General features: G+C 40.3%; 2 protein-coding genes and 1 long non-coding RNA gene across 3 annotated transcripts; all 3 read right to left on the bottom strand.

Annotated features, from left to right (window-relative positions):
* Positions 1-2425: 2425 nt before the first annotated feature.
* Positions 2426-7490, bottom strand: LOC149661711 (uncharacterized). The gene is made up of 4 exons (XM_089843801.1): positions 7403-7490; positions 5559-7328; positions 5347-5501; positions 2426-5279 (listed from the first exon to the last, which is right to left on the bottom strand). Exons 1-4 carry the CDS (start codon positions 7488-7490, stop codon positions 5094-5096), a joined length of 2199 nt encoding a protein of 732 aa, XP_089699927.1. The 3' UTR covers positions 2426-5093.
* An 83-nt stretch (positions 7491-7573) lies between these two features.
* On the bottom strand, positions 7574-8250 carry LOC149661710 (uncharacterized). The gene is made up of 3 exons (XR_016368979.1): positions 7969-8250; positions 7791-7909; positions 7574-7728 (listed from the first exon to the last, which is right to left on the bottom strand). It is a non-coding gene; the product is annotated as an uncharacterized LOC149661710 (long non-coding RNA).
* A 141-nt stretch (positions 8251-8391) lies between these two features.
* On the bottom strand, positions 8392-15272 carry LOC149661709 (uncharacterized). The gene is made up of 3 exons (XM_089843282.1): positions 14052-15272; positions 10927-11480; positions 8392-9879 (listed from the first exon to the last, which is right to left on the bottom strand). Exons 1-3 carry the CDS (start codon positions 14462-14464, stop codon positions 8996-8998), a joined length of 1851 nt encoding a protein of 616 aa, XP_089699408.1. The 5' UTR covers positions 14465-15272; the 3' UTR covers positions 8392-8995.
* Between the last annotated feature and the right edge of the window lie 4590 nt (positions 15273-19862).

The following is a 19862-nucleotide window of genomic DNA, read 5'->3' as shown; positions in this document are numbered from 1 at the left end:
GTCAGTAAATACGTAACTACGTTTGCAGCTCCCCTAGCGGCAAATGTGTGAATGCTTAATAATCCGTTCATAACTAGTAAAATAATAACAACCCCCGTAGCCCCTAAGTTACCCACAATCCCAATCCCGTTTAAAATCGCTAACAAGTTTTTAGTGAGTAGCCCCTCGATGATTACTCGTAATCCAGACGCAACCATTAATCCCCATCCATTTTAAATCACCAATGAATCCCTATCCTTTTTTAAAGCATAAATAAAAACCAGCAATAAAAGAAAATTTTCATTAGTGAATAGCCCCTCGACGCGCTGCCTTTAACAGTGCTAAAGTGATTACCGGGAACCTCTAATTAACCCATATTCCCAATCCATTTTAATCTAATTAATTCATTTTAAAATCCTATATATACCTGTAACTTAATTGACAAGGAAAGGAATAAAAAATGAGATTCATTAAATCGACGAACAATTTATTTATTCTATAGTACATTTATGAAGTATAAACAAAAGTATATAGAAATAAAAACAAAAAGTAAACTTCGTTGAAACTTGCTCGCGTCCTTTATCACTGAATGGCGTCGACCCCGTCCCCTCTGCTTGGTACTGGCATGGTACTGGGAAGAAAACGGCTCATGATGCAGCAGATGCTTGTATTTTTCTTTGAAATTAGAAAAGTTCATTTTTAACTCATTATCGTCATAAACACTAGTATTAATACTTGGAATGCTTTAATTAGCAATTTAATTTTAAACTGAAACTCAGTAACAAATATCAGACGTTAAAGGGGCTTTCCGAACCTCCCCCCCTTTCTTTTTTACCCAACCGCAAAGCTAAGTTCTGTGAGGATGGCCGTCGTTTGCCCTACGGTTCGGACAGCCGCTTTAATATCGTGAGAACTATAGGACTCGACGCGTACTCGAAACCATCTCCCTTGTTAGTTTTATTATTAGTATCAAAAATTGCGGCCTTAACAGTCTGATAACTAAAGAGAATTAGGTGGACTACAAACTACCGTTTGCCTTTCACTAAAAGCATTCCTAGAGCCCGGGAGAGTTTTGAAACGTGTCCTTTCTTTTCTTCAGGTTAGAGAACATTCACGCGTTAGGAAATTTTGTCTACTAAAAACTGTAGTCTTTTACTCTTAAGGATCTAAATTCATCAACTTCGGCAATTATTATTGCAAAAACACCTCCTTGAAAACGTTTTTATACTCGTACATAATTGAAGCGCCCGAAGTATTGAACACTTACCGGTTTTAATCAATCTAGGCCCCGGAGTAGACGAAAGTTCTTTCTTTCAATTCTTTGATTGGCATCATGGTCTTGTGGAGTCAAGATCGTTTCCCGCTCTGCTCTTGGAAATCATTTGTTTATGAAGCAATTTACGTCGACGATCAGCCATTTCTCTCTGCCTTCAAACCACATAAAACACAAAAACTATAATAAAACACACAAAAACTACAATAAAACGCACAAAAATTACAATAAAACGCACAAAAACTACAATAAAACACACAAAAACTACAATAAAACGCACAAAAATTACAATAAAACGCACAAAAACTACAATAAAACACACAAAAACTACAATAAAACACAAAAACTACAATAAAACACATAGAAACTACAATAAAACACACAAAAACTACAATGTAACGTCCAAATTACTTATTTTCCAAATTTAATAAATATTCATGTTGGTATTACTTAAAATTCTTTCAAAATTCAAAATTCACGCACTCAAATGATTTCAAAACACCATTTTTAAAATTCTATAGTTAAATTTAAAGCTCAAAGAACTCCAATAGTACTGTTTAGCCACGGGGTCCCAGATGCTGGTCGTTCGGGATCTCAAGCTGAACAATACCTATTGAATTCTTTTACTCAACGGGCGTGGTTGACCTGCTGCAGAGGTTACCCATTTGTTCCGCCAGGTCATCTATTGGGATACTACGACAGTAGTTCCTTAAACTCTACCCGTCTCCCCCCTTTTGTCACTATGCCCCAAGTCATTACAGTAACTAGAAAATAGGGTTGCCAAACCTAAACCTTTGAATAGATTTAGGTTAAGAAAACACCTGCAGATTGAAAAGGTGTAAACATAATTTTCAAAGAGGTAAATCTTTGACCTACGCGAACGAAAATAAACCCATGACGCATGGAGTCAGTGAAAAACATTAAGAGGTCAATGGAAGGGAAAGGCCCAGAGCGCGATAACCGAAAGGACCAGGCCGAAGAAACTAATTAGAAGAGATTCTCTTTTTGGACGCTGAGGACGAAAGGTCGAACCAAGATCGGTCTCGCGACTATGGTCGCTAAGTTAAAACCAGGCCCCGCACTTCGTCCGTTGGGCTCTCGCGCCGTACCTATATGTATATCCGCCAGTACTTACCGTCCCGCGTCGATGGAAATTAGACGACAATCCTCTATGTTAAAAGATAAAATATAATTATCTTTTTGTGCGCGACAATTATCTTTTGGTGCGCGACAATTATCTTTTGGTGCGCGTTGGAATAAATCCTAGGAGTCGCCATGGACCAACGTGGACAAAACCATAGAGATGACTCTCTATGCTAAAACTTGAGTACCTCCACGTTCGCGGGTTTATTTTATTATTTTTTTAATTATCATTTCTTACTATTATTTTATATTTGTTTAGTCCGGATCCTTAAGATTCGGATAACCACCTGTGTATATTTTAAGTCACGTACGTACGTTAGTTTTTATTTTGAGTATGCTAATTATTAGTATTAAACTATTATCATGTTATTTGGCAACCTAAAACTTCTTAGTTATTTCACTCACTATATCTATTACTTAAACCAAATCATCCCCTAGACAACGAATTCATTTATATCTACTCCGCAAGTCCCAATAGTGAAAACTTAGCGGTTAGCCGGGCTTTTATAAAAACCTTTGTAGGGAGACATCAACCACCACGTGGGTTAATTTTGAAACCATCATGAATATGAAAAGTTTTATTATGACTCAACCCCAATATTATATATTATTTAATTATTAATTATTTAAAACCAATTATATTATCTTTATCTATAACTAAAAACAAACTCTCCTTACAACAATAAAACACATAGAAACTACAATAAAACACACCAAAACTACAATAAAACGCACAAAAACTACAATAAAACGCACAAAAACTACAATAAAACGCACAAAAACTACAATAAAACGCACAAAAACTACAATAAAACGCACAAAAACTACAATAAAACGCACAAAAACTACAATAAAACGCACAGAAACTACAATAAAACACAATAAATCGGCATAAAACGAAATAAAACAGCATAAAATAAAATTAAACACCACGAAAACAATATAAAACAACACTAAAACACAATAAATCGGCATAAAACACAATAAAACAGCATAAAATACAATTAAACACCACGAAAACAATATAAAACAACACTGAAATACAATAAAACGGCATAAAACGCATTATAACAGCACAAAAACTCAGTAAAATAGCACAAAACCCAATAAAACAGCAGAAAACACAAAAAAACAGCATAAAACACAATGAAACAGCATAAAACAAAATGAAACAGCACAAATCAACACCCTCGGGGGAGGGGGGATTAAGCATGGGCGCTCGGAGGTCCACTGCTAAGCTCTAGGGCCCCTAGGCACGTGCCCAGTGGGTAATCCGGCATTGAACCACACAACCATGGACAAAGAATGCGCGTCAGGAAATTTGTTTTCACTCTACAGGATAGGCAACTCCCTATCTCCCTTATTCTGTATATACTTTGTCACAACATCGGTTGTCAGCACGCGCAAAGCTAGGTCTCTATGTAACCTAGCTTATTCTGTCAAGAGACAAAAAACTTGAGGATTTTAAGGATTTAAAATATCCGCGAGTTTTTTTTAGCTCGAGCATGGGCCAAGAATTGTAAGAGGACTAGGCAGGGTCGCGAAAAGGCGTCCAACGGAAAAAACGGTCACTAGTAGCGCGATCTATCGGCTCAATTTATCGGAGAGCGGAACTTCGTTACTCTTTGGGGTCAAATCACGTGGCTCAAAAATCCGGAAAATAATATTCCAACTTCAGCGCATGCGTGAGTGTGGCAAGGCCTTAGAGCAGCTGAGCCTAAATTTAGCCAGCCAATCCGCCCATTGTATGGATAGCAAAGGCTTGGTTTTTAGTTTAGGAAACGTTATAAACCCAACACCTTTCATGTACTGTTTATGAAAGTAGCGACTATCACTATTACAGTTAGTTAAAGCGCTGAGACTATTTTTAACCATCTTGAAAAATTAAAACTTAACTTTATCCTTTGCAGTACTGTTTAACTATTCTTGTCCCAAGGTTTGGGTTTAAACAAGATAAATTCGGGAAACCGCCATATTTAAAGGGCAATACTCTGAAATACGGCCAACCGAGATCTCGCAAAGTTGGCCGTAGCCGGAAATGCTTGACCCCAATTCCGGTTTCTCCCCTATTTCAACCCCCGCTGATACGGGAAGGCTGTTTTTTTAGAAAGACGAAATCGTTTGCGCGTAGAAGCTTGCAACTGCCTAGTCCTCTTACTATTCTTGGCCCATGGTCCATGTTCTCGCCCTCATAGGTGACCTATAGGTCTATTAATCGATCGTATTTACCAATATTCAACCCCAAAAAAGGTGGAAGCAATAGACTGAATTATTTTTATTACCATTTATACGTTTTACTTCAATTGTTTTATATATATTGCCATTGATTATAAGGTAAATCAACAATCTTCAAACGTTATTGATTTATTTACAACTACACTTAACTTATTTGCGTGGGATTTCAGTACCAAATGATCGTTTCATAGACGAAGTTAGTTTGCTATACCTTAACGACTAGCAAACAAACCGACAGGTAAAATTAAGCAGCATTAATTGAATCGACTTAGTTTCCTTTTTTCAAATAAAAAAACATTAAGAATATCAAAGAATATTTGAATAAAAACACTAAAACTTGAAACAGTGGAAATCCATATTATAATCTTTCTGACCGATTGTCACCTTCTATCTATAACTATAATACTACAAATTTATACGTAAAGTAAAAATATTTTAGTGACTTATTTTCTTCGCCATTCATTTAGTTGGAGCATGGAGGCTGGTATTTGGCCGGTGCGGGAACCATTCCTGGCCGTACTGGATCTTTGTAAGCGTCCAACCAAGCGGTGTTGGTTTCGTGTTGAAAATCAGTTCCCCAAGCTTGAGAAATCGCCAAATTTCCCAATGCCAAATGGGCAAATCCTGGCACGGCGTTAACTGTCGTTTTCTTTTAAGGTGAAAATTATTTTTATAATACTTTTCTTATCGTTCCGATTGCGAATCTGATTACTTACGTCAAAGGGAACTGTCGTGGGCTCAATTGAATTTTTGTTTGGGAACATTTTCTTTAGAGAGCGTATAAGACAAATGAAAGCTAGGATGATAAAAACCAACACAGCACCAAGCATCCATAACATTATCATCGTGTAATCGGTTTCTTTCTTCCCACCTTTAATATAAAATAAGCAACGAATTATTCATATTATCACGAATAATAATACCATACCATTAGCCATCATAGCGAGAGCTTGATCCTTTTTAGTAGCACCGTCGATATGAAGTAATTCCATTGGCATACCGTTCATATCCACGAGCTTGCTGTATTTTTCCATTAATGCCAACATGAGTTCCCTTGCAGCGGAGTCCAATGTGTTTTGCGATTCGCCTAAGCTACTGGGAACCATCATGAAAGACACTTTGACGCTTCCCTCAGTTAATTTCATATGACTAAAACACTCCCGCGGAAGCCGAACAATTTCGGCCATTTGAAATATCAGCTTTTCTCCAAACTTTTCTACGTGAGGAGCAACTTTTAACCTGAAATCAGCATCCAATGTGAACTTGACATCGCGAAAAACACCGAATGGCATTGTGCGAATAGTAGTTGTAGTAGTTGATGCAGTAGATGTTGATGTGGGAAGAATAGTAGTCCTATTTACTGTTGTCATTGTTGTGGGACTGATTGTTGTAGAACGGATAGTAGTTGACGATACTGTTGATGTCGTCGTGGGAGGTATGGTTATTGACGATACTGTCGATGTCGTCGTGGGAGGTATGGTTATTGACGATACTGTCGATGTCGTCGTGGGCGGTATAGTTATTGACGATACTGTCGATGTCGTCGTGGGAGGTATGGTTATTGACGATACTGTCAATGTCGTCGTGGGAGGTATGGTTATTGACGATACTGTCGATGTAGTCGTGGGAGGTATGGTTATTGACGATACTGTCGATGTCGTCGTGGGAGGTATGGTTATTGACGATACTGTCGATGTCGTCATGGGAGGTATGGTTATTGACGATACTGTCGTGGTCGTCGTGGGAGGTAAGGTAGTTGACGATACTGTCGTGGTCGTCGTGGGAGGTAAGGTAGTTGACGATACTGTCGTGGTCGTCGTGGGAGGTAAGGTAGTTGACGATACTGTCGTGGTCGTCGTGGGAGGTAAGGTAGTTGACGATACTGTCGTGGTCGTCGTGGGAGGTAAGGTAGTTGACGATACTGTCGTGGTCGTCGTGGGAGGTAAGGTAGTTGACGATACTGTCGTAGTCGTTGTGGGTGGTAGGGTAGTTGACGATACTTTCGTGGTCGTTGTGGGTGGTAGGGTAGTTGAAGATACTGTCGTGGTCGTTGTGGGTGGTAGGGTAGTTGATACTGTCGTGGTCGTTGTGGGTGGTAGGGTAGTTGATACTGTCGTGGTCGTTGTGGGTGGTAGGGTAGTTGATGCTGTCGTGGTCGTTGTGGGTGGTAGGGTAGTTGACGATACTGTCGTAGTCGTTGTGGGTGGTAGGGTAGTTGAAGATACTGTCGTGGTCGTTGTGGGTGGTAGGGTAGTTGATACTGTCGTGGTCGTTGTGGGTGGTAGGGTAGTTGATACTGTCGTGGTCGTTGTGGGTGGTAGGGTAGTTGACGATACTGTCGTGGTCGTCGTGGGTGCTAGGGTAGTAGTGCTTACTGTCGTGGTCGTCGTGGGTGCTAGGGTAGTAGTGCTTACTGTCGTCGTAGGTGGTAGGGTAGTAGTGCTGACTGTCGTCGTGGGTGGTAGGGTAGTAGCGCTGACTGTCGTCGTAGAAGGTAGGGTAGTTGCGCTAACTGTCGTCGTGGAAGGTAGGGTAGTTGCGCTAACTGTCAATGTTGTTGACGATACTGTAGCTGTTGGTGGTGGGATATCTGTTGATGCAACAGGAATAGTGGAAGAAACGACTGCAGTGGTTGAAATAGTTTCATTCGTATCATTATCAGTTGTATTCTTTATATCAATATACATAGTAGTTTCAACTAAAATAGTAAGAGACCTTTAACAGTTAGGTAGCCCCCCATTATGTTCATTAGTAAGTACTATATGAAATTACCTTCTTGCGAATTGTTGGCTTTTTCTGTGGTAATTTCTTCCGTTGCATTGTCAAGAATTATGATGGTTGTTTCAAGAATTTCTTCCATAGATCGATTGGCGTTCTATTTTTTATTTTTTATTTTTTATTTTGGTATAAATTTATCTTGGTAATCAATACCATATCATTTAATCTTACCTCAGTAACGATTGTCGAGAGTGTTTCTGTGGTGTTTCCGCTTTCTGTAACGTTGTTTTGTTGTAAATCTTCTGAAGTACTTTGTGCAGTCGTTTCACGTAGCTCAGTTGACGTTCCGTTCTCGATGTTTGTAGAGTTTGCCAAGTTATCTGAAAGCAAAAAGTCACGTCTTTAAAGTGATATGACTGTAAAACAATCAAATTTAACTTACTAGAACTCTCAGTAGAATTGTCAGAATCTGAAACCTCTCGCTTGTTTCGGATAAACTGCCGGTAAAACGTTTCATCATCCTTATTGTCCAGTTTGCCGTGAATAAAAACCAGATAAGCTCTACAAAATTAGTGAAATGAATGAAGTTAATAGTGTAGACTTAAATGAAAATTATATACTGATTATTCGACGTCTCCTTTGACTCTAAGAGTCTGTGAACGGGAGCTTCAATCCATTTGTAAAAATTCCAACCTTCCTTAAAATTTTATTTTAAGACATATTAACATCAAAGATTCTGACCATTACTGTCTTGAAACAGTTTCGTTAAAACTTACCAAAGAAAGTTCTACAGATATCGAAATAAACTGAATTAAAAATATCATTAAGGTTTGCGTTGGTACAAAACATTTTAGCAGCATGCCTGTACTTTGCAGGTGCAATGTTTAATTTCAAGAACAACTTCCAAAAAACAACGCAGTCAGAAACTAATTTCAGAGCTCTGACTTAAAGGAAAACGAAATGGAACAGTGTATGGGACTGTACTAAAATATGCTGAAATGTGTATTAGTGGAGGAAAATTACAAGGTTTAGCACTTTACCAGTTCGGTTTATCGATTTACAGGCTTTTATTTGTGACGTGCGTGTACTTTCAAACGGCCGTAGGTGATTGTTACTATAATAAACTCAACTCGTGTACAGTATATTGGTATTTATTGAAAAAAAAAGACCAATTCTTCTTCATTGTTCAAGAACACTTGATAAAATAGGGAAAGGTGAGGCGTATGGACACGCGATGTAAAATCACATAGGAAAAAAGTAGTGCTGATCAAGTGTACCTGAATATGATTATATTACAAGCGGCATATGAAGCTTTATCCCAATTGAAATGCTTCGTATCCCGTTACAATACAACAAAATTGAAATTAAATTAAGGCGATTGGAAATATTTTTTCCACTAAACTTAAAATATTCACGTTACGTTTCGTTTTTCGATTTAACTTATAAATATCAACACTATATACGCTCGAGGCTTCGAGAGTTGTCTTCCGAACAAAGCAATCTACGACTGCATCATCGGAATTGTCAAATTAGGCAATTTAGAACCCGAGTTCTTTGTCACACTGATGGGGTTAATAAAATAGGTGTTTGATTGTTTTCAATCGAAGTTTTTAGGCACAATTTATTGGATTGCTGATGAAACCTAAACTACCTAGGTGGTAAAAAATGTCCCAGATGAGAGGCACCATAAAGACACGAAGCGGAAGACCCTGGGACCGATGAGCCTCCGCTTCCCGGATGACCGTGATGCATGGAGTGATGCGAGTGTTCCAACGTTCTTTGAGGGTCGAAGAGGTGAGACGACGAACCGTCTTGGGGTCCCGGTGGCGGCGGAGGCATAACATGTCCGAAGACCGAACAACTGGGAACGCCCAGCAACGAGGAGAACACTGATTTCGAAGCTCCGCTTCCACCGGATGCTGGTGAAGATGATGACGCGGACGTTACACAAACCCCGTACGAATCACTATCCAAATACGAACCGGGTGGCGCGGACGTCTGGTGCCCTCCGACCATAGAAGACGTCGGTCCGGTTCCACCAAAATTAGGGTGAATATGACCCCTTCTCTGGAAATCGCTACCGGAACCGTAACCGCGATATAAGTCTAAGTGAGCGGACGCCATTTGCCCACCGCGATCGAGGTCATCTTTGCAAGAGGGATCAGAAGGATGGTGTTGACTCATTGGTACCAGATGACCCCTATCTTGGTGGTGAGATGGGCCTGCTGCCGAAGATGAACCGAAAGGCGGTTCAGGGAATCGACACCAAGGACTAGAGGCCGATGAAGATACGGGCGATGGACCTCCCAGGTACGAATGGGCTGCCGCTGCTAAACTGAGATGGACGTAGGGGTCAACCGGAGTTCCAGAACTGACCATAGAAGACGACGACGATAAAGACGGTGGGTGACTCAATGATGATTCGGTCGGAACGCTGAATTTACAAGCAGAGGTACTTGAACGATGCGTTGAAGATGACGCGCCGCTAAGAGCGGATGCTGAAGATGATGCTAGGTTGGAGGGGTCACGACCTTTTAAGGAAAAAGGAAAGAAGTATGATATCGGAAATTTTAACAAAATACGCTCCAGTAGCGAAAAACAACGGTTTGACTTTAAAACATTTTTTTGGGTTAGATCTATCTCTTTTTAATTTTTCCCGAATAAGAGAGTCATTGTATTTGGTTAACTCTTTAGCGTAAGAGATAAACACCGAGGTATATGAGAGATTTATTAAGGGGCGTTACTTCGGGGTGGACGTTTAAGTCTTTATGAAAATGACCTTTCGTTAACGCCATTACTGGACTGCCTTCCTGTTTTCCTTGTTAAATATTTGCGAGAAAAAATTTCCTCTGATATTTTAAACCCGAAATAATTGCCTAAAAGATAGGGGAACCAGCTAAGGGTCTATCGCAAACTCGCGGGAGAAATTAATAAAATTTAAGCGATCTAGGATTATATTAAAAGCGGGGATGACGCGGCAAAGCTAAAAACTAATTCGTCGACATTTTATATCAAAAATGAGAATGGTATGGTGGGAGGATTTTCTTAAATGATATGGTACGTTAAGAAGAAAGTATGGTAAGAAAAAAAATATATTTAAGCGCGTGTCGCGTGCACCAGAGTCTCCAGAGATGGCAATTTGGTCTAGCAGCTTTTCTAACAAACGAATCTTTTGTTCGCTCATGAAGCCAGAAATATTTTTTCCCCTTTTTAATTTTCTTTTTTTACTAGGTTTTTGATCCGTACCGCGACTCATTCCGACTTATTTAACGGGTTTCATCGGGTCTGCTCTTTTTCAAAACTCGGGGCCGCGATTTAGGAGACTTGGGAAATATCTTTCTCGTAGGAATATCCCGAAAAACAATCCGCAAAGTTTGATTTCGGAGATTTAAAATACCAAACTGTTTTTGGTATACTGTTTGTTAGGGCAAAAAATAGTTGAGGTCATTCGCTACCTTAATGCGCAATTAACACTTCGCGCTACGTTATGGTGTTAACCTAATGCGTTTCAGGATTTGAATGTTTGATTTAGAACTAATCTAACCGCCATAATAATTTTTTTTTAAATTTCAGCCTACCTCTACTATCATGTCCCGTGTCTTCATTGGGACTAGATGCTTGTAGGTGGTCAGTAGTACTTCTTGAAGAGTGACTTCGACCAGGGTGATGGAGTGACGACTGATGATGAGCTCCGGATGGATGGTTGGGAGTTGTGGGTGGCGTAGGAGGTCCCTGAGCTCCGGATGGAGCGTAAGACAATCCACTGGACCTTCCTACGTACAGACTGGCCGAAGAACTACCCGTTCCATAAGCGCTACCTGAAGACCGATGCTTATTGGAGACTTGGTTCTCGGAAGAAACTGACGAAGCTGACGTCGTAGCTAAAGAATCTTCGGACGAAGTCGATTTGGCTGAGGCTGACGCCCCGCCGGATTGATTCTGATGGGTTGAAGAAGCACCCGAAGATCCTGAAGAGGCCGCCGTTGTTGACGACGTTTGAAGAGCCGAAGCTCCCTTGGGTGGCTTCCGTCGTCTTGGTTGGTATTTGTAATCCGGATGATCCCGTTTATGTTTACAACGGAGCCTTTCCGCTTCCTCGATAAACGGCTTCTTCTCTTCGTCGCTTAAAACTCTGTTAAAAAAAAAACATAAAATTATAGTTCTTCAAAACTGATTTAGAAGTAAAATAAAATGAAACTATCAATGAAAGACCACCCTGAGCAGCAAGAGGGTTTAGAATCAACTCCGACTAGGATATTTAGTATCGTAGCGTGTCAGGGGACCTTTATACACAAGCAGATGCGTGGTGTATATGGAACGACAGATATTGAATATTTCTCGGGATGAGTCGAGCGATTAAATAAATTTTACGAGGAACTTTGTATCGTCAGAAATTCGATCCGGTAACTTTTATTATTTAAGCTCGCTTACACGTGGGTGGGCCGAATCAAATATCGCCCGCTTGCCCTTTTTCGACCCTGGCCAAGCGAACTCTCCCGAGCGCCAGCTTTGATCTTCTCCAAGAAGGAATATAATATATACACATATACATAAGTTATAATATTTTGTAGGCGAGTTACCCACAACTCCAGAATACATAGGTCCTCTCCTTGCTCAAAATAAAAGTCGTAATTTTTAATGTCAAGATCCCTCGAGCCAAAATATAGTTTTGGGTTGGGGTAAACATTTTTAACCACTTGCATTAAGCAACTGCAGGGCGATAGGAAATTTTTTACACCATATAGTTTTGTTATTCTTTGAGGCCACGAGCTATTATATCGGGTTTATATCAAGGATAGAACCCGATTTTTATTTGCTTTAAAGGGCTAGTGAGTAACAAGAAGCTGTTCCGAGTTTTCTATGAATATTTTTTTGGTTTTGAATACTGCCGCGTGAACCTTGCTATAGAAAGTCATTAAATCGGAAGTGTATTTGTAATCGTTGGAAATTCATAATTGATAGAGTGAAAAATTTCCTAGCGTTTGAGCTGGAAACTGTAAGCTCATGAGGAACTTCCTCTCTGTGTGGCGGAAATGAGGCTAGTTCCCGTGTCAGTTTAACTGCAGAATTTAGTTTTAAATAAACGAACAGTAACCCAAAGTCAGAGTCTATGAAAAAGGAAGCCAATTGGAGGATACAAGTCGGAATTTAGCGTTATGGAGAGGGAGGAAGCCAATCCGGAGATACCACGGAGTCTCAAATGGAATCCATGGTTGCGCAGTCTCGGACAATGGGCTCCTTGATCTTGCCCTTTTCCCTGGAACCCCGGGGCAGATGTACGCGAACTCTAGAAATTTAATCACCCAACAATCTCGCCCTTCTAGTGAGCAGCCGCGGAATGACCGTTGCGAGCTTTTTTTCCATACATTCGTGGATAAAACGACGCGTTTCCGTCTTGATAGAATTATCTATATTATAGCTGAGATTGTTTCCAATGGCCAAATCATCCTCGCCCATTACTCTCCATCGCAATGCCACCCTCAACCCGTGATTAAAATTAGGAAAGGGGAGGAAAGAATGGTTTGCACCTGCGAGGTGCCTTTCTGATTTCTTTTTTTTTTCTCTCGGCAACCGTTATTGTCCAATTTTTAACCTCCACCCCCAATTTTCTTCGGTTTCAACATTTCATTTATTTCTGTATCCTTTGCTTTGAATAATTTTTTAGTTGTTGAATTCAAATGAAACAGAGAGAAGAGAGTAATGATAAAATCTCCTGAAAATATGGAATACCTACACCATCTTTTATTCAATAATGCAACTGAAAGTTTTGCATTTGACGCAGGGAAATTCATTGTTAATCAGAGGAATAAATAAAACCAATCTTATTGTAGACGAACGTGAGATTTCTCCCATTTCATGGAAAGTAAGAATGAGGGGCTAAGGATTATACCCGGGTTATAAGATAACGGTTAAAGCGGGACACGGTAGTTTTTTCGGAATCACCTGTGGCACGTGTATGAAGCGAAGTAGACAAGAGAAAGGTATAAGAAAGGAGAGTCTCCCGCGGGTTAAGCGCTCGTGGGCATCGCAGGTGATAACGCGTAACGGATAATTCCATCCCAGTCTAGATGATGAGGGACCATTGTGGAAGGAAATGCGAGGGAGGAGATTAGTGGACGAGTGATCTCCCTCGCGCCACGACACGAGCCGGGATACCCCGCGCGCGTGTGCATGGGGCAGGTGAGACACGTGCCTTCGCTCTTTGACCATAGCAAGTTCAAAAGTGGGAGGAATGGAATAATGGCCCGTAAGATCGTAAACAATTCCCTGATGTATTTCAGCAGCTGATTTCCCCATGACACCAATTTGCGTTTTTGTTTCGTAACCGTTGAAATTAATTGGTTTAATTTATTCATTTAACTGAGAGGTCAAGAGAATATTTATAGCACTAATAATATCTAAATGTCAACAGTCAACGTCCGTAAATAAAACTTATTCAATACGTTTTTCGAATAAGATATGTATTAATACACAAACGTTTTCTCGAGTTCCGCCTTATTCAAATACGCAAATAACCCAAAGTGACCGCGTAGTCAAAACACCGAGGGAGTTAACTTAATTGCAAAGGCTTCCGCGTTAGTTAATTACATCATAGTTCCAAGAAAAACGTCTATAATCCAATTTGAAAGTGTTTGGAAAAATTACCGAACATCGGGGCTTGATACTCATAATTTAAACCAAATAGATTTTCCCCAAAACTCACCGCCAAAGTTTCCCGAGGGTCTTGGAGAGTTCAGCGTTGTGTAAATGAGGATATTGATCAGCCAACTTTCTTCTGGCGGCTTGGGCCCATACCATAAACGCGTTCATCGGCCTCTTGACGTGAGCTTTTCTCTTTTCGGACGCCCCTTGCTTGGTCGTCTTGGCCACTAATGACCAATCGTAACTGTCCAGCACCTTAGAAACCGCGTCTTGAATACTGGCGTTGCAATCCAATAAATCCATTCCCGATATTCCTCCGTGGTGCCCACCCGGGCCCATCATACCATCATCACAGTCTTCGGAGTTACTGTCCGAATCAACAACGGCCCGAGCTTGAACCGTCAAAGTCTGTCTTCGATTGGCCGTCATCCTACTGGACTGGATCAAGGCCAGTTCTTCCCTCTTGACCTCCATGCTTCCCGTCTGGATGTTTCTTTTCTCACTTTGAGACAAACATACTTTCGTGTCACTTCCCGAGTTGGTATTGTCGGTTCGAGTCTTTCGTACGCGCGTTATCACAGTTTAGTCTCCCCGAGAGATAGCTAATTTACTCAGCTAAACTTTCAGGAACAGTCATGTTGATAAAAAGAGTTCAAAGCCCAACTTTTGTTGTCCGGTAAAATGGGTGAAATACGAAATGAAGGATATTACTCGCGAGTCGTTGAAAAGTGGAGGGAGATAAGGAGGAGAAGAGAGGATAGAAGGGAGATGAGATGAGAGAGAGCAAATCCAGGCGATGATGATGATGTTGAGATTTTTTATTTTTTCTTTATTATTTTTCTGGTTCTGGCTTAGCTTGGAATTTTGTTCCCCGGGGGTTGTGTCATTGGGCGAGTTGGCTTATTTTGGCCCGCCTCTCTCGTTGCTTACTGGAACGACGTATCAGGCCGCGGGCGGTCCTTGACTATCTAGCTTTAAACTATCCTTCGGGAACGCTAATTTTACCCTCTCCCGCTTTCGACTGAGCTTTTTTTGGAGGGTGCAACTGATATACGCGTACTTATACTAAAATCTTCGTCTCCCCGTTACCATCCCCTGGCATCCTTGATATTTTCCTGGTAGAGATTTTCGGCTACATAATAGGCATACGCTGTGTTTTATACCACCCCCGTATGGTAGGACCTTAAAGTATCCCCTATTTCAACGCCCGGGGACCAAAGAAATAAGCTATAAGCCAGGGAAAGCTTCGTGATTCCAGAAGAGTTTCGAGTTTTCTCTCTCATCCACCATCCCAGCATCCTAGTTCGTGGATTTGGCGGGAAAAAGGTCAGTCGCCTTCACCTGGCCCGTCTCTATCGCTCTGTCCTATTAACTTGAAAGCGAGCTAGAAGGTAATCAGCCTAAAATTAGGGTTAAGCCACTCTGTACTCTTAGGCTGGTATTACGTGACTCGAAATATTTAGATTGTTGGCTTCGCGTCGATAACTTAATATAAGGCCCGGCACTTATAGTAGACCAAAACTTTAAGGGACGGAGGTTTGGACATACGCCCTCTCATCCTTTAAACAATTAAGGGGTCTAGGGAAAACTAAATTTGATTAACGTTCAGGTGTGATTCGATTTACAAATAAAATTAACTCTTGCTCGTGATCATTAAAGGTTAGAGAGGACGTTCTTGGGTTAGGCAACAGTGCCATAGCTATAGTTTTGTTATGACTATAAGAAGGGGGTTCCTCATTCTTCTGTTCGCCATATGAAAAGGTTTTCGGTAAATAATACGGAAAAGGCGGAAGCCGCCGACATTTAATGGCTTATGTTAGAACGTTAGGCAGAGAAAATGGAAGTGTATATGGGAAGTGAATAAAAAATGCCTTAAATGGACCGCTCGCTAAAGCAAACTCCACGAATAAGCTTTCGGAAAATGAACCAAAGGTTACGCGACTGCCATATGTAAATGCTAAAGCTATTTTTGTCCAGTAAATTTTGAAAAATCCAGGGGAAAGGGAAGAAGCTTGGCTATATTGACATTTCATTAAACCTGATTCTATAACCTAGGTAGGGAAACATCGAAGCATCATTATTACACACGCAAAAAAAAGATTCCTAGTGTCGCTTCTATTTTTTTTTTCTGTCTAGCTCTTGCGTACAGGAAAGTCGACCAAAGTTCAAAGGAATATACGTATATACAGTACATTTTTTTCTTTCCATCAAAAACTGAGATATGATATAAAACTAATAAAATATCATGATATTAAAACTTTAAGAGTGGGGAGGGTTAGAAGTTGTTCAAAGAGATAAAAAGCAGCGTAGAGCAAACACTGGACTCGTTAATCATATTTAGAACCATATAAAATGCTGATTAGGGTATTGGTCTTAGAGGTGGTCCTGACTTTTCTTTATAGAATGAAAGGGGGAAGAAATGGGCCAAAAATAATGTTCTAATATATATTTTAAAAGATTTAAGAAGCATATCCCTCCTCCCGGAGAACTACTACATACGCAGCGTGTGTAAAGATCATCCTGCACCGCCTATCTCTCCTCTATTTTAAGAGATCTTTCAATCCCCCTCCAAAGCACCCCATCCCTAGATCATCCAACAAAATCTTGACCCGTAACTTCAAAGCTCGCCGCCAGTTGCTTTTCAATCTATATACACGCATCCTCTACTCCGGGAACGACAGTCGTAAAATATCCCTATACATCTAAGATTTTTTTTCCTTCTTCTTCTTCTTCTTCTAAAGTCGAGAGGAGCATGGACATTGTAATACTTAAAGAGGACCAGAACACAGTGACCTTGGGGGAATACATCTCCCTTACTTTGCACCCTTCCCCTACACCTACACCTTGCGTTAAACAATACTTTGAAACTTCGTCCCCACCACGCTCCTTTTAAACAGTTTAGTGAAATTTAGAAACCCTAATCTTTCCTTTGCTGGTGGCACAATTTTTCTATCGACAAAGCATCGAGTTTTTCTTATCCCTTATTGGGTTTATAGATCCCTGAGGAGTTACTCCTAATCAAAGAGATTGCGTTAAAAGTGTCACAACTCCTAAAGAATATTATAAGATTGAATTGTACAAAATTGTATAAAAATAAATTTAAATATTATTTTCCTTAATCTCTTTGCAAGAAAATGGTATGATTTTTGGGTAGTTCAATAATCGAAAAAAAAAGGATTGTTTTGATCGCAAAATCAATCAAGTGTACCGTTATTATCCTAGTTTTTACAACTATCATTATTGAAGAATCGGTTTAAATCGTCGTATTGACTTTAAAAGTGCAAGTTTCGCAGCCCTAAACATTTCAACATGACTGAAAAATTTCTGAAAGATTGAAATTATTCCACGTTGATCCCTCGAGGCAGTTTTTCTCTATAGCAATATAGAAAAATGCTCCGTTCGAATTGAAGGTTGATCATACCTCGTTTTGACTTATTAATTCCCGCAAGGTCATTTTCACGAATGCGAACGTAAGCTGTAGTAGAGAGGGATTTAAAACGCTATGGTCATTACATCATTAAGACGTGATTTATGTGTCTGCTTTAATAAGAAAGAAATGGGGATATTCCCTCGGCTGCAGCGCGTTCGTGTGTATTGAGCTTTCTCGCTTCATAGGCCACTTTACTAGAACAAACATTCCCAATTTTTTTATACCACCAGTTAATAGCTCCATTGAAATGAGAGATACCTAAAGCTTAACGAGACGAATTCACATTAGGCCTAGCTAGCTCTTGTAAGAAATATTTCGCGCCTGTAGGAACGCGTCACGAAGTACACGCGCGTTCGGCAAAAAGCAATCTTACAGGAGTTAACTTCTCATAGTTTCTTTGTCTTTGAAGAATTTTAATCTAGAACCGAGCTATAAATTTTAAATTAATCTCTAAAATTTAGAGTTTCCCACGACCAGTTATAATATATTCGTATCGACTTAAACTTGAAACCTAATCGAGCGTTTAGCTTTGAAAAAATAAATCGCGACCAAAGAAGAAGCGACGATAAATTGTACAAATTTTCTGGGTCTGGGGATTCCCTTAAAACAGTCGAGTTCTTTTTAACTCTCTCGAACGTCTTGTTAGTCATTATAAAGCCGTAAAACCCGCGACAACTAGCTTTATAGCTATTAAAGGGAGGGGCTTTTTAAACGTTTCGTTGAGTGGTGTATCAAATACTAAACAAAAACGAGCATTATTTACTCGTTCGACTGTCGGAGTTGAAAGACGATGAAAAAAAAGTAAAGTTCTTTATAAAAAAAGATCTCTCTCAAATGCCAGACTGAAGCTTCTCCTTTTAATAATTAAAACAAAGATGAGAGCTGTTCAGGGGTATACGGTACACCAAGTAGTCGAACTGTAGAAAATGCGTGCTTTTTCGGACTCAAATTCCTAGATGGTGTCCGATTTTTTTGGCTCCAGAATTCGCGCGACGGTTCGAAACAACGGAAGCCCCTATCCCTTTTTCTCTTCCTTTTCTTTTTTTTACGTTCTTTCGGAAGTCGCCCCGATTTCCGCGATTTGAAATACAGCGCGGGTAAAAAGGCCAGCATTTTTTGGCGGGAAGAAAATTGTAGCCCGGGCCACGCGCGCTATTTGGATGGAAGGAAAAGATGTAGACATCGGCCGGGCGAATCTTTTTCATAGTTGGGAAGCCGCGACGACGAAACAGGGCTCGCTTACTCCGCGTTGGAATTAGCGATCCAGCGATAACCTTTTTTTCCATCAGCGCGCGAAATCCCATTCCCGCTAGCCTAGTATCCTAAGCGCGCGCGAGTAACAGGGACTCTTGTTGTGTTGTCGTAAAAAGGCGGGAATAAAGGCGCCCTTCACCGAGGCATCGTCGAAATTAGAATGGTCTTATTTGTATTAAAAGCGCGCGAGAGGATGATACGCGCGTAAATCGCCCGGAAGTTCTAGTACGCCACACTATGTACGACGAAAGGGCGCGAAATAAGAGTACGCTATGACTTGGAAGAACCGTTCGCGCCAACGCACAATGCTCCGCTTCTCTCCCCGAAGTACTACACTAAAGACTTCTTTAACTCGCCCCGATGTACTAGAGATCTCTTCACAAAAACAATAAGTTTTAGTCTTTCCTCTAGATTCTTTTGTCTCTTTGTATTACTCGAGAGGAAGGGGGGACATATACTCGTTTAACTACCATTAACGAGGACCATTTAGCATTCCAGCACTCACGGGCGCGAGAGTAAAAATGTAAATTGAAGACTCTACCGTTAATAAAAACATTTATAAAACTCATCAAGAAACCTAGGTGGCCAAGTACATTTCCCAATCAAACTTGAAGCAGAACCCATATATCTATGGGTTCCTCTCCAAGAGGAGAGTGAACATAACACTGTTATATTGTGTTACCTCATGGAGGACAACGGTGGTTTTGTGACGGATCCAATAATAAACTATTTAGGCAATTAAGATATGCAGATAAATCTAGAGAATGTTTAATAAGGTGGCAAGAACCCTAATAAAATTGTTCAATGGATTTAGGGTAATCTGGAAATTTCACTCGTACCAATGTTACTTGGATATAAAAGATAAAATAAGCTTACCGTAAGAAGATGAGATGACTTCATTGTATCAAGCAACCATCATAGGTCTTGGGATGTCAAGAATCCTGGTACGACGCAACCGGATCCTTCATCAGTAGATCGAACACGAGCAGATGGCGTAATTGAAGATAGTTTTCAGCACCACTGACATACCTAGTTGTCTTCTTCCTTACGATTAGAAACTTCTTCATCACGTATTTAATATGCCAGTGACCTTCAGTACCAGCAGAAACCATAAAAAATACGGCCTTCAACGCGTCATGGACACTCATGACGATATCCCGAACACCTTTTGATTAACGCGAAAAATAC

Source organism: Phalangium opilio, unplaced genomic scaffold (genome assembly GCF_054372755.1).
Source record: "Phalangium opilio isolate 3A_F unplaced genomic scaffold, DU_Popi_V2 ptg000070l_1, whole genome shotgun sequence".
NCBI classification, from domain to species: Eukaryota; Metazoa; Arthropoda; class Arachnida; order Opiliones; family Phalangiidae; genus Phalangium; species Phalangium opilio.
The sequence above is the reverse complement of the archived record's forward strand: the minus strand, read 5'-3'. Positions and strand labels throughout refer to the sequence as shown.